We start from the raw sequence: 15,217 nt of genomic DNA on the forward strand, positions 1-15,217 counted from the left end.
TGGGAAGGAAAAACTCCCTTTTAACAGGAAGAAACCTCCAGCAGAACCAGGCTCAGGGAGGGGCGGGGCCATCTGCTGCGACCGGTTGGGGAGAGAACAAATGCTCTCAAAGGTTGGGGAGAGGTTGAGAGGTATTGAAATAGATACAGTAAGTTAGTCATTGTTATAACGTATCTTCTGCAGAGCCGTTTGAAGGCAGAGTAAAAATGGAACTGTTTTGCCCATTTTTCAAATCTCACATAGACTCATTGTAACATTGTAACGTGTCTTTTATCCTTATCCATGATGTTTATTTATTCTTTATCTGTAACTGATAAAGTTTAGGTTCTTTTGCAGGTTGAAATTTATATAAGTGTAGGTCAGCATCAGCCGTAGAAATCCTGTGTGTCACGAGCGCTCCTGCAGGCTGGTTAATTACAGTAACTGGTGCTTTGTTGTGCAGGAGAACCCAGAGCGTGGGCCAAGAACCCCTGAGGAGACAAGGCTCTTCCACCACCAGCCGGCCCCCTCAGCCCCTCTCCGCCCAGGCCATCAAACACATCTGGGTCCGCACGGCTCTCTTCGAGAAAGTTCTGGACAAGATTGTGCAGTACATTGTGGACAACTGCAGGTGAGTTTGTTTTACTGTCTGGTGTTGCACTGTGGTGACTCACAGCAACCTACTCCAGGCTTTGTTGTACCTGAATAAATGATCTATTTATGCGGCCCATTCTTCTCCTGTGTTTGCTTTGTTCTGCGTTCTGTCTGGCTAACAACCACTGTGTGTTTCAACAAGCTGTCCACACACTGCAATTCACTGATCAAAGCTTCAGACATGAAGTGCACTGATGGGGTTCACAAACATGGCAACGGTTATCAGACAACCCTAAACAAGACTTGTGCGGTTTTGCTGTTGTATAGTTCCTGGTAAAAGCTGGGCAAATATTGTAAAGTCGGCGTTGTGTTCAGACAGCTGCAGCGGAGGTGATCTAATCTGATGTAAGACGCCCACGGTGAATGTCAAGGCCTCAGAAGTCCCTCAGAAGTAAAGAGCATCAAACAGCAACCTTAGTAAACCTTTATTCTGGCCTTTGTTGTGAAGCCTGCAGACCTCAGTGCTCTTCTCATTGTGTTTACAGGTTTCACTGGGCCTAACATCACACATACTGGGAAACAATATTGTTTCAGACGCGATGAGTGTTGGGGGTTTAGCTGTATAGGACATCCTAGCTGCTGATGCGTAAACTCATTATCCTTCCTCGTCCTTACTGGGAGGGAAGTCGAGCTTTTTAATTTAACGCTGGTGTTGGATCAGCTCTCAGTATTGACAGATGCCTGAAGCCAGGGTATATTTATTTTATCGGGGATGCATCCTTAATGCACAGGCATATCTTCAACCTTTGAGAAATCACAGCACTTGGAAATAATGTGCGCGTGAATCAGCCGTCCAACCTTAACCGTCACGGTGAAGCACTCGGCCAGCGCTAATACATAGAAACGAGCCCATCAGTGATTCTTCTACTCACTCGGTCCTCTGGGTGTGCTGCTGCATTCATCATGTGCATAAAGTGTCACTGCAGCTTCTATACACTTACAGCAATCACACTGTTGAGTCAAGTGAAGGGGATAATGGGTGTGATCTCCTACACTTGGAGTATTTGATCACTTTTAAAGATGAACTGAGCAAACAATTGGTGCTTTGTTCATTTATGCTGTTTGATATTATCTTGGGTTTGCCAGACTTTCCTCTGACCTGCTCCCTGCCACATCCTGCGATCTGTTACGCCCCCTGTACGTCTACCTGTGCATTAGGCGGTGGCTCTAACCTGATGTTGAAATGCTTATCCTTAAATGTAGTCTTAATTTGTAATGAAGGTGGTGAGCTCAGATTGTATCTGTGGCAAAACCATTTCTGCTGCATGTTCCCTGCCACGCTCCTCGGGTGAAGTAGAACTCACTGTGTCATCCTGGAGGACAGAGTCATGGTGAACTCCCACAGAAACTACTGGGAACTGCTCACTCGGAGCGCTCTGTGGAAGTTTGGTGTTATTCAAATACAAGGTCACATTGTAGCTATTCAGCATGAGTTACCACGGTGATTTACACTGGAGCCAGCCAGAAACCACATCTTCCTAACCCATGTGATGGATCTGTGATGTAATGCAGCCACTAGATATGAGTGAGGGGTGGTGATGTAATCAGGCAGGTGTGTCATCTGAGTTTCTATCATGCGTTGCTGAATCCTTGCCTGTTCTTGGATAGTTGACAGGTCATACTTTAACCTTTAACCTGCACTCATCACCTCCAAACTGATCATATCTAGTGACGTGTTTCTTTCTTCTCTGTGTTTCTGACGGCAGTAAATACTATGAGAGGGAAGCTCTGATGCATGACTCAGTCTTTGGGCCCATCTTGGCAGCCCTACTAGGTGAGTATGTTAATGTATTTAATCACCAGGGGCCAGTAAAAAAGCATGCACAGCTGATCATCCAGGTGATTGTTCATATATTCATTTAAATTTGCAAACAAATACACAAGACCGCATTTTCATAACTGTTTGGAATTGGACAGCAGGCAGAGACTCGGAATCAGAGACAGGCAGTCAGACAGGAACAGGAAGCAAACAGCTTTGCCAGCTTGAGCAAACTAGACAAAGTTAACTGCGAGACAGACTGGTGAAGAGAAAATAAACACTTTATCATCTCTGACTAAAGAGGGAGTTCGGGACACTGATGAGGCAGATAATGAGTGCTGATGAGGGGCGGAGCAGAGTATAGTCATGAACAGCTGGGACAGAGACGCACATTAATGTGTCCAAACACCTGCTGCATATTTGCTCTGTGCTGACAGAAAGAAAGAACTGAAACCATTTATGTAATGTATATGCATTCATATGGCACTTTTCTAGTCTGACCATTTAAAGTTCTTTAGACTGCTGCAAGCCATATTTTTGGTGTTATTGTACCATTGATATTATTAGATTACTGATATGTAAAAGAAAAAAAAGTCCCGTACACAGGTATAAATACTGTTTGTCCACTCAGGCTTTACTTGGAATGCAGCACAGGTGCATTTGGAAACTTACAGAATTTTCCGTACTATAAGGCGCACTTAAAATCCTTTAATTTTCTCAAAAATCGACAGTGCGCCTTATAATCCGGTGCATCTTATGTATGAATTCTGGTTGTGCTTAATAATAATAATAATGGATTGCATTTATATAGCGCTTTTCAATGCACCCAAAGCGCTTTACAATGCCACTATTCATTCACTCTCGCATTCACACACTGGTGGAGGCAGCTACGGTTGTAGCCACAGCTGCCCTGGGGCACTGACAGTCTGCATTAGCATTAGCTACACAGCTATGTTAGCATAGCATAAATACAGTGAAGCAGGAGGATGAACGCTAACTTTTTTCCACTCGTTAACGTGAGGGTTCCCGATGGTTAGAGACAAATACAGTCGCATGGCAGGATGCTGTAAATGGACCACACTTTAGTCAGGAGAACAACTGAGATAATCCATCCACAACACGAGGTTAGTCATTAATATACTGCAACAACATGGGAACAGAGCAGCTGTGATAGAATACAGCATTAATGAATCAATGGTACAGAAGTGGAGGAAGCAAGAAGAATGAGTTGAATAAAGTTTGACTTCTCTGACTGCTTTGTTTCACTTAATGAGCCTTATGGTCCGAAAAATACGGTACATTTGTGCCACACTGTTTTATCTACTAAGGTTGCCGGTTCGAGCCCCGGCTCGGACAGTCTCGCTCGTTGTGTCCTTGGGCAAGACACTTCACCCGTTGCCTACTGGTGGTGGTCAGAGGGCCCGGTGGCGCCAGTGTCCGGCAGCCTCGCCTCTGTCAGTGCGCCCCAGGGTGGCTGTGGCTACAATGTAGCTGCCATCACCAGTGTGTGAATGTGTGGATGACTGGATGTAGTGTAAAGCGCTTTGGGGTCCTTAGGGACTAGTAAAGTGCTATTTAAATACAGACCATTTTACTAGTGAACCATTGTGATGACCTGGTGAAATATGCAGGGTCGAGCCCATCTCTCACTACATGCCAGCCCTGATTTACTTTGGACAGGAGGACAGGATTATACAATGTTGTTAGCAATGAAGAATCCTCTCTAATAGTGTTATTTGATCAAAATTCAATCAAGAATTCGAAATACGTGCACACAGGAGCATGTCGTAGATACGCTGCAGGTTTTCCATCACATATGCAGAAATGAGCAACATCAAATGTTTGCTTAAAGACTGTGTATGTGTGTGCTGTCTTTTTAGTGGGGCCGTGTGCTCTGGAGTACACGAAGCTGAAGACTTCGGATCATTTCTGGACAGACCCCTCAGCCAATGAGCTGGTTCAGCGCCATCGTATTCACGGGGCCCACCGGGGCCAGGACGTCTTAGCCGGCCACCGGCCTGCTCTGGGGGTTAGTACGGGGCATCCTCTGGAGGTGTTGTTCTGTGGAGGTGTTGTTCTAAGGATAGATCATCGGCGTGTGTAGGATTGGTTTTCTCGTAGGAGTCGTTCGTTGTATAAACTGGCTGTTCGCTTCTTTTCTAGATCCGCAAAAGGCAGTCGAGCGGCAGCATGTCAGAGGACAGGTTTGCTGCATCAGCGAGGGAGTATGTGGAGTCTCTTCACCAAAACTCCAGAACGCACCTGCTCTATGGGAAAAATAATGTCCTTGTGCAACCGGTACATCTCACTGACACACAGTAACTTTGCTGTTTTTGTCCCATCATCCTCTGGAGTGCTTTCAGTTCCTCCACAGTCTCACAGCCCAGACATATAGTGACAATACTTGTACTTTGGTAAAGGGTCATATCTCAGTCCAGTCTGATATTGGATCCTACAGTTTTTCAAACAAGCCGCTGAGAGTGTGTCTTCACTTTGACCAAACTTTACATCCATCAAAAAAACCATAACAACTTGATTTGTTATGTTTTCTTTTGATTTATCCAAGCAGAAAGTTTGGATATATTCCTTTCTATTACTAGGACAAAGTCTGCTGCGTTATGGACTTTTTCTCTGCAGCACTGATTTTGTGTTGCACAGCTAATTCTGTCACACAGCAGTGTGCAACACAAGAAGACACTGTGTCAAATATTGCAACATTATCAGCAAAATAATATCTGCTAACACAGCACGACAGCTAGACTTTATGCTGCACGCTCACATGGAGCCTTGAAAACAAGTAAGAACCACATATCAGCAGCTTAATTAGACTCAAGTGCTGATGAAACGGGTGAAAAGAGATAAAGAAATAAATATGGCACAGGATGTGCTCATTTCAGTATGTTTCATCAAGTTTTAAAGTCAGTCTGTTCTGCTCTAATATAAAATCAGATGATTCAGCTCATGTTGGCTGAGTAAAGAACAAAGCAGTGACGGAAACAGCAGCTCTGGATGATCCGCGGCTATTTCCAGTCGTGTGACAGCGAGCTGTGTGTATCAGATGCATTTCACTACATTAGTGTGCGCCTGACGAATATCAGCAAGAGGAGGGGAAACGCAAATGTAAGGATGTAACACTTTAATGTCCCACGAGAAATCAATCGTAACAGTTGAGGAACGATAATGAAAAATACTCTTTGATTCTTTGTAAATCACAGTTACAGTTACAATGTTTCAAGACATGCTGAGCAGTTTCAGTCCCCCATACTGCTTTTTATTTCTTACACTAAGCTGTGTTTCATACATTCAATCGTACAAACACAGACAGTCTTAGAGCAGGATAAAATGAACTATGTCTATAGTGTGTGACAGCTTAGAGCTTAGCTTTCTGAAAAAATCTTGGCATAAACTTTGATAAAGGTTGAAACTTTGTGTAGCTGTCAAAGGTTGCAGGGCTGTGTAGGCCCCGAAGCTGCTGCTTTTTTAGAATAGCAGCAGTAATCCTTGGAAGCCTACACACTGTACGTGCAGCGCCCACTCAGCTTGTCCTGCAGGCAGAGAGGACCCTAACGCAGGCCCCACAGGCTGACAGGATAAACAAAAGCAAACCTTTATTTAGGCAAAGTCCAGAAAGTCAGTATCCATAAAAAGAAACGGCAAACTAATCCTTCAACTGACAGCGAGCGCACCGGGAAACCACAGGACAGAGGGAGGAATAAGTCGTACACACACATGCAATCAAGGGAGGTAAAGCTGAATCCAAGATAAATGGGACAAAAAAGAGCGGGGATAGAGGGGAGGAAGACTACATTTCAAATTCAAACCATAAAGAAACCAAACAGGAAACAGCTGTTATAAGAAAAACTCAAATCACAAGAATCCCAAAAAAAACCCAAAACTCGCGTTGAAACCCCGAAGGTCCATCACCGAGCTGCTAAAAGCACAAGTAGTAGAACTGTGCTGCACAGTAGTGTGTGTGAGATCTCTGAAATCACATCTTGCTTCTGCCTGCGTTGCTCCAGCACGTTTGGCCCTGAGCACGTATGCCTCCCAAGATGCCTTTCTCCGAGCCCCGCTGACAGACATGCAGAGAAGTACAGCACTCGCTGCACTGGTGTGCAAGAGCAGCTCTCTCATTGTGAGCTACCGATCGGCAATGACGTGAAAACCACAACAAGTGAAGCGACCTTGTTACAATGTGAGGGATGTGGAAGTGACTCTGACGTGTGACACCCACATGAACTCAGCCTGGTATCGTCCACATTTCTGATGATTGAAATTCCATCTACTGAACTGAAAATATGTTAGCAAAGGGATCCTGGAATCGCAACTGAACATTAGCGCAGTTTGTTGGTCTAGGAGATACTTGAAGGCACACGAGTGCTTCACAGAGTTCACGAGGATAAATTCAGGCTTTTGATGTGGCTTAAATATAATTTTTAAACCTGGACCGTGTGACATCATCACACTTCCAACAAATTAGATTCAGAAAAGTGTGATGAGTAGATGACAATAAGAAAATAAAAGCTAGAGAAAGTCTGTGAGAATAAATGTCAGAGTTGGGCAATAAACAGTTTCCTTGGTTTAATAAATCAGAAACATGAATCAGTGGCTGATGAGCTCATCTTACTAACACCAGATTATCAGGGTGTGTTAAATAAATGCTGGGATCATAGAGCACAGAGCTCAAAGCAGATTCTGGTGCTGTGTGAAAAAAGTTTAATGCAAAAAACATCCTCATAACTGCAGAATTAAGTTTTTATGTTGTCGACATCAGTGTGTACAGCGCAGACGCATTATGGTTTCTCTCTGCAGCTGATCACGTTCAGCAGTGCTGTGACCTCCACAGTAGTGCTGAGGAAAAGCATCTCATGTCACACGTTTGAGTAAAAGCGCTTTCTTCATCTTGGTGCTAACAATGTTCCATCTCCTCCTCTCCGTTTTACGTGGCAGAAGAAGGACATGGAGGTTTTACGGGGTTACTTGTCTCTCCATCAAGCGGGGGATAATCTCACGCTGAAGTGGACACCCAATCAGCTCATCAATGGCACACTGGGAGACTGCGACCTGGAGAAGAGGTAGCCCGAGTGTACGAACACATGAGCTAGCGTCTCAGAAATGAACAGTTTGAATGCATCAGATAAAGTCTGCTTGATACAAAAACAAATGTAGTAAAGAAATGCAGATGTGCGCACACACGTTTGACACGTCGCAGGCGGATTGTCGTGTCATGATTTTGTTGTAACAGACACACCTGAAGCAAACCTACAATATTCAGGTGTCACAGAAAGTGTTTCAGGAGGTTGTGCTGGTGTTGTTATTGGCTCACAGGTGAGTGAGAGCCTCGGCTTTGATAAATACCTGCGGCATGCATTTACAAACACACTGGTCAAGATCAGTTGGTAAATGATGTCTCGTGTTCTTCTTCACACGGCCGAGGGGCCACCCTGAGCTTATACACAGAGCTCTGCTTCACATGACACAACTGTTTTAGTAAATGGATAGATGCTGCTCTCTGTGGGAGACCTTCCACAGATCAGTTTCACAGGAAACCTCATGACTGATTCATGTCTCGCGGATCTAAATTATCTTTCTACTTTCAGGGAGAAATACTAGATAGGTAGATATAGATATATATAGTTGTGCATCATCTATCTATGTATATATCTATGTATTAACAGATTAACCTAATATGTCTGCTCTCTGTTTTTGGACTGCATTTGCTATGATTGGGTCTACATGTGTGTTCCTGGGTTCATGCATTGTTTGTGGATCATCAGCAGATCGTTGTACTCCCGTCACTCTTATGTTACTAATCCAACACACGTGCTTCTCCTTTAGTATCTACTGGGATTACGCACTCACTGTTCCTCTGCGCCAGATAGTATGCATCCACTGTCACCAACGCTGTGAGTATACTGCTGCATTCAGTCCCACACACACACACACACACACACACACACACACACACACACACACACACACACACACACACACACACACAGTCTGTCATGTCAAATTTAGATCATGTCATGAAGAATCTGTTTCATGATGTCACTGATCATGACAAAGTACACAGAGAATCCCTCTCCTCCTTTTCCTCCTTTTCCATTTCTTACATGCACAAACCTTCAGTTTCTTTTTACAGTATCACAGTTTATGTCTTGTCCACTATTAAAAGACAGTATTTGATCCACTTTGTTCTTTTCTTGGCCTGTTCATATTCCAGCTGACTGTGGGGGGACACTGGTTCTGGTCAGTCAGGATGGGATCCAGCGGCCACCCCTGCACTTTCCCCCTGGTGGTCACCTGCTGGCCTTTCTCTCCTGTCTGGAAACGGGCCTGTTACCACGGGGCCAGTTGGAGCCGCCTCTCTGGTCCCAAAAAGGAAAGGTAATAGCATGATTCAGGTAACAAATGAAGATCCTAAAACACTAAAATAAAATAAAGCACAGTGAAGTGCCGTCAGACTGTAGTTATAGGACCTACAACCTACAGAGTGAATCTAACTTTGAGACAAGACCAAAAACTCAGAGTTGAAACTTTGTGCAGGTGATGAGATGATGCTGTGACCAATAAACAGTTTTTACATCGAGCACTTATATTTTGAGGCTCCTTAGACTGCTGATGTCATGAAATGGTATCAATACATAAAGCCCGATACAGCAGATATGTGTAGAATCGAAACCTCTAAACTGTGAAGGAATCTCAAAATTTTATATTTAACTAAAGTTCGTCACCATCAACATAAAAACTCAGCTGCCCTGCGTCAAAAAGTAGTCCCCCCTCAAACCTAATAACTGGTTCTCCACCCTTAGCAGCAACAACTGCAATCAAGTATGTGACAGAACTTTACTGCTTCACAAAGAAGAGCAGCTTTGGACTTTTATTCCTTAATAAATGAAATCACTACATGTTGTATTTACTCGGGTTGAAACGGTGGGACAAACGTGCAAGAAGCCCAGGATTTAGACTGCTCCAGATTCGATTTTTCTGTCTACTCGTGGCTCTTTTACATCAGTGATATCTATAATATGAGCACAACCCCCTAACCCCACCTGCAAGTCAGATGGCACGTTTGTAAAACCAGCCAATCAGAAGAATAGTCAGTTAAAACAGCTGTTTTAGACAACAGATGAACCAAAGGTCTTAACCCAGGCGGCTCAGTGTTGGAGAATCCCACAAAGCTAATTTAAGAGCGTCCCATTAAACCTGTTTAAGTTGTGTCTTTGACCTGCATCACATGCTAAACCTGTCCTACAGGGTAAAGTATTCCCTAAACTGAGGAAGAGGAGTAGTGCCGCCAGGCTTATCGACCAGGAAGCCAACGGCGAGGAGCAGTCGGCCGCCGACTACGTGTTTCGCATCGTCTACCCTGGATATCGATACGAAGCCAGTAAGTAACAGCGCAGGCGCCCACGAGGCAGACGTAGCTGCTCGTAACCAAAACGAACCTTGTTTTGTGGCGAACACTAATCTGATTAACGGCTACATGAATGTGTTTGTAAAGCACCCTGGTTTCTTTCCCACAATACTCTTGCAGAGCCATGCAGGGCACCGCTTTTCTAACTTTGTTCTCTGTTGTCCCACCGGTGCTAACAGTCACTATAAACTACCACCACACCACGGGCAGCCGCGCGCCATCGCTGGATGATGACGAGGAAGAGGAAGATAGGCTCCATGCTATGATCTCAATGATCTGCTCGCGGAACCTCACAGACCCTAATGTCATGAAAGGTTTTTATCACCTTAACACACCTACCCGACCCTGCTGCCCCACCCTCACCAAACCCTGCTGCCCACCCCGAGACCTCACCTCCGCTTCTCCTGCTCTTTCTTGCCTCCCATTATGTTGTCTCAGGCCCTCTCCCCTCCACCTCCCAACCCCACCCGTTCCAGCTTCGTCTGCCTGTGTATGTTCTCCCCGACTCCGAGCCCAACAGTGTAGCATGGGCTAGGGATGGTTGTGTTAGCAACTAAACAAAACCAGCGAGCAGCGCTTAGAGCATTAACACATTTATGTGGTAGGATCGTCAGCAGTACACTGCACCATAGACGTGGACGGGGGAGTTTCTTAATGGAAATCGCCACAGATTAACAAATAGATGGAAGAATCTTTTGGTTGTTTGTCTTGTGTTGATGATGAGTTCTGGTTGGTGGAAGCTGCAGACTTAAATATGATTTTCATTTTAGGCCGCAACATCGTCTCAAACAAGCTAAAGGCCTTCTACAGTCTCCATCGAGGTTCTGGTTGAGTGCACTAATCAATATTTCATATGCATCATGTAAAATGAAAGGTGTGCTTATCATTTCCAGCCTACAGAAAATTAGCCCCACATTAGAACCATGAACAGAACTCTTCAGACTCGTCTAAGTAAGAGGCTTTTGTTGTTGTTTGCTCTTGTACGAAACACTAAATTCTTCCTTCATTGACTTTGTGTCCAGCTGCACCACATGAGTTAGTAGCTTCTGGGTAGTAGCTCCTTCTCTCACCCCACCAATCACAGCAGATGGCCCCGCCCCTCCCTGAGCCTGGTTCTGCCGGAGGTTTCTTCCTGTTAAAAGGGAGTTTTTCCTTCCCACTGTCACCAAAGTGCTGCTCATAGGGGGTCATATGATTGTTGGGATTTTCTCTGTATCTATGAAGCGCCTTGAGGCGACTTATGTTGTGATTTGGCGCTATATGAATAAAATTGAATTGAACTGAATTGGGAGTTTTTAGGGCACTGTGTCAGAAAAAGAAGAAAAGTACCTTCCAAAAATGTGCACCTGTTTGCAGTTAGCCTGTTGGTTATTTGGTCCAGAGTTTGTGTAGCTGACTGACCGTAGTGACTGCCTCATGACACATCCATTAGACACTGGTAGCATATCCACTACACAACCCAATAAAAGCTCGCTAACGTCCCTCAGAGTGACAGCTCGAACTCAGCTGCTGTGGCTTCTTTGCTGCAGCTGAGCCGTCAGCAGGGTTATGAAGCACTGCTAAGTTGTAGGTATTCACAATGTGAAGCAGCTAATGTTCGTAATGTAACTATGTTACAAGTACTCTGACACGCTTCTGTGTTAAAAAGTTTAAAAATGCTACATTGTAAAATGTCTTGAAACAAAACAGAGTGTCAGTGATTTTTGTTGTGGTCAAACCATTTTCCCCAGTAAACGTTCAGACGTGGCTGCCCTGCTGGTAATATGGTGAGGTAACACACGAAGGATTTTTCAGTTAAACAGACTTTTTTAACTTTGTGTAAGCAAAATGAGAATAAAAGAGTAATTTAAAAAATGGCTGCATTGCTATGACAACACAGTTTCTGGGGAGCTCCGCACAGTGAGCAGCTCAGGGCTTTTTTAGGATACTTGTAGAGTCGGATACAGCAGCATCTCAGCTTATCTCAGGTTATCTGTTCAAACCACAGCATTCACTTCTAAATAGTATTAGTGAAAGTAGTTTCTGTTCTAGCTGGAAGTTGGACGTTAAGAACACGCTGAGGTCACGCGTCTGGTTAATACTGCAGCAGCTGATAACACCCTCCCCCCGCCGCCTTCTGTTCCTGATTTCACTCTTTCTGTTTTCTCTCCATCTTTCCAGCGCTCAGTAACACAGATAAATCCACTTCTTACACAAACCTGTGAAAGACAGGAAACGCGCTGTCTGATGAGCAGACTTGTTTTATAGTCACTGCAAATGTCTTTCAGCAGGTTTCAACACAGATCCAAACGTTCCCAGGTGTCCTCGCCTAGCCCTAGGGGCTGCTTTGCATTCTGGGATGCTCCTTAGAGTTAAAAAAAGGGTTTATCTGTTGAAGCATGCCCGAGTCCTGTTGGGTTTTCTCTGTCGTGGCTCTTTCTTTTTGCACTCTGTTTCCTTTTGGCTCTTTCTTTTGTCACTTGCGACATGCTTGACAGTGTTTGCATGTCTGCGCCTGTTTGCTTTTAGAGAACGACTGTGTGTTTCTGCATATCTGTGATGGACTTTCTCACAGTCTCCTCTGTTTGTTTTTGATTTCTCTCTCCTCTCCAGTTTCCTCTTCTCTGTTCGTGCAGTCATTCGCTGCAATGCTGTTCACTGTAATTCTTCACTAACCCCACCACCCCACCCTCCCCTCGCCCCGTCCTCCACCCCTCTCATTATGGTCCTGTGGGGTTCCGCAGTAGTTGAGACGTGGAGTCCTGGTGTGAGCGGGGTTGCGTTACTGAGCCCAAAACCAGTTGTCGATCACGTCTAGTCCCAAAGTAAATCAGGAGGGGCCGATGTCGGTCTTGCTCCGGCACAATTTCTCTTTGCTTTTTTGCTTTTTTCGGTTCTGAAACTGACTTTTTTATGGGGGGGGTTATCGAACGACCAAAGCACAGCTTCATATTCATGACAGGTCATCAGCTCCAACCTGAAGAATTAAGGTGAAGAGCATTTGTTAATGTTTTCTGATTTCTTCCCTCCCCTGTGTGTTCCCTGTGTCCATTTGTTTTGGTTGTTTCGAGAGGATTTCTTTTGACGTCTCTTGTCTTGTTCTGGTTTTATGCATCCTGCACGGCCTGAGCGTGAGCCTCGCCCTCTCTACTGTCAGTTCCTCCTGTCTTCTGCTCTCCCGTTCATCTGGAGCATCGTCCCGAGCTCCGCTGTCTCTCTTGCCTCCTCTCTGAATGAACTGAACCGGCATCCTCTCAGCCTGTTTGTCCCACGGCACTGTTCCCGCTTCCCAAAACCATCCCCTTCCACTTTTGGTTTCCTTTGTTTTTCGAGCTCTCATATTTAACACGAGTCTAAAACTCTCCATCTCCTCATTTCTTAATATTGTGATGATGTATTTATGGTTGAGCTGAGGGACTAATGTCATAATATGTAAGGCTTAGCCTTTCACAGTAGGAGAGGAGTGTCGGGAAAAGAAAAGTGTCTCCGAGCACTGAAACCTCTCTGTCTTCTCGTTTTCCTTCTCTGGCTTAGACCACGGGGACATGATGGACACGCAGGGCTTTGGAGGCAGCCCGTCGTCATGGCAACAGGCTGAAGTCACCACTCACGAGTCCCTGTGCCAGTCCTGCTCCACCGCTGGCAGCAACCTGTCCTTTGACTACGCGTCTGGCTGTACCTGCATACACGACCCGTCAGATATTCACACGTATGCATCAAAGCAGAAGCTGCCTGCAGCGCTGCATTAGCTTACAGGAGTTGTGTAGACATTGTATAGATTTGAGAAAATCACATCTTGTAAATGTAAGAAAACAGTGAATTTAACCAAAGTTTCTAATTCTATAGTTAAATATTGTTGTATTTAAGAGCCACGTGAAACCAGTACACATCAAGAGTAAAAGAGATGTTTAAATATTAAAATATTCTTGAAGCCTTTATTTATTTAGTGTTGATGTGATGCCACACTGAAGCTATACACAGTGTACATGAGGTAGGACGAACGGGCCAAGAGCAGAGCTTCACTGTCTGTGGAAATAATCAGCTGAACACACAGAAAAGTATCAGCGATTTGAGACGGCCGTGGCTTCTTAGCTGTAACACAGTGAGAGATTGTACTGAACGGGGATCTTCACAGGTTATCTGTGCACTGAGAAACCACAGGCACGCACAGATCGATGAGACGGATCCGTGTGACGATAACAAATGATTTCTTTTGTTTTCTCCAGTATTCCTCTGAAGATGCTCTGCCAGAACATGAAGCGGCAGATAGTCTCCAGAGCCTTCTATGGATGTAAGCACACTTTATTCTTGCGCTTTGTTTCCAGTGTGATCTGTGGCCAGAGCCTCGTATCGTATGTTCCACCTGGACTTTACGGACATTTCAGTGAAATTACAGTGATCTTAAATTAACAGTTTCATATATTCAGTATGTTTGTGATGTAATGACGAATTCATAAATACCGCCTGTAACAAATACGAGATTAGATTTAGTGTCACACATAATAAGTTGATTTATTGCAGCAGTGTGAGAACCTGCTGACCTGTGCGACCCTTTGAGTTACCTGAACTAATTCTGCGCTTGCTTTTTGTCCTTATGCACCATCTGCATCTCTTATGTAATAAATCTGATGTGGTTACATATTCTTTTACATATTTTTCTATATATTCTTCGAGGGTTTCGTTTGTTTCAGACCATCAATGTTACATTAGACAAAAAGTTTCAGTCACAGTTTTAAATGATTCATTAAGTTTCCAAACCTTTAAGGCCTCGTGTGAAGAGATGAGTGATTCGTCCACGGTGATGACGACTCATTGCCGGTTATTGCAAACACATGATTGTGCGGCACAATCAGTTCGTGGGTCTGACTCCGTTCACTTCTATTTATATAACACCAAATGAAAAACAGTTTGGATAACTTTTCCCTTAATGAATGAAATGATCATTTCAAAACTGCATTTTGTATTTACTCAGGTTATTACTGTGTAATCTTAAAACTTAGCTTGATGATATAAAACATGCACGTGTGGCAAATATGAGGCCCCTTGGTGTTCGCTCGCTCTGCGGTAGAGTATCACTTCCTGTTCCTGCTCAAACACAGTGGTGTTTCTGAGTAGCTTATTTGCTTAGCAATTTAATTAACAACTTTTAAATACATTCTGCTTTCATAGTATAATCTTCACGTGCTTCATCCGAAGCACACTTTCTGTGTACTCACTACCTAATTTATAGCCAAAGTATTCACTCACTGTCTGTACTGTTTCGCTAGCCTAGCTTAGCTTGTAGCCGACTCGTTAGCACCATGGCTACTTCACCTGTCCCTCCTGCACTTTCTTGCTCATTGTGTCAGATGTTTAGTTACTCCTCGGCCTCCTTTAGCAGTAATGATATCTGTAACAAATGTAGCATATTTGCAGCGCTGGAGGCC

General features: G+C 44.3%; 1 protein-coding gene across 3 annotated transcripts in view; it reads left to right on the forward strand.

The window, feature by feature from the left end:
- Nucleotides 1-15,217, forward strand: part of sgsm2 (small G protein signaling modulator 2) — a 102,296-nt gene that overhangs the window by 72,047 nt on the left and 15,032 nt on the right. For 2 of the 3 annotated variants that reach the window (XM_013915684.1, XM_013915685.1), the window contains 11 exons: nt 443-610; nt 2,340-2,407; nt 4,273-4,421; nt 4,556-4,690; nt 7,343-7,467; nt 8,231-8,298; nt 8,619-8,782; nt 9,653-9,785; nt 9,992-10,126; nt 13,326-13,500; nt 14,018-14,082. In XM_013915684.1, coding sequence (XP_013771138.1) covers nt 443-610; nt 2,340-2,407; nt 4,273-4,421; nt 4,556-4,690; nt 7,343-7,467; nt 8,231-8,298; nt 8,619-8,782; nt 9,653-9,785; nt 9,992-10,126; nt 13,326-13,500; nt 14,018-14,082 — 1,385 coding nt within the window. The remainder of the gene's footprint in view (nt 1-442; nt 611-2,339; nt 2,408-4,272; nt 4,422-4,555; nt 4,691-7,342; nt 7,468-8,230; nt 8,299-8,618; nt 8,783-9,652; nt 9,786-9,991; nt 10,127-13,325; nt 13,501-14,017; nt 14,083-15,217) is intronic. The other variant, XM_005752172.2, reaches the window with a different exon arrangement.

This window comes from Pundamilia nyererei, unplaced genomic scaffold (genome assembly GCF_000239375.1).
Source record: "Pundamilia nyererei isolate P.nyererei 1_Seehausen unplaced genomic scaffold, PunNye1.0 scaffold00347, whole genome shotgun sequence".
NCBI lineage: Eukaryota > Metazoa > Chordata > Actinopteri > Cichliformes > Cichlidae > Pundamilia > Pundamilia nyererei.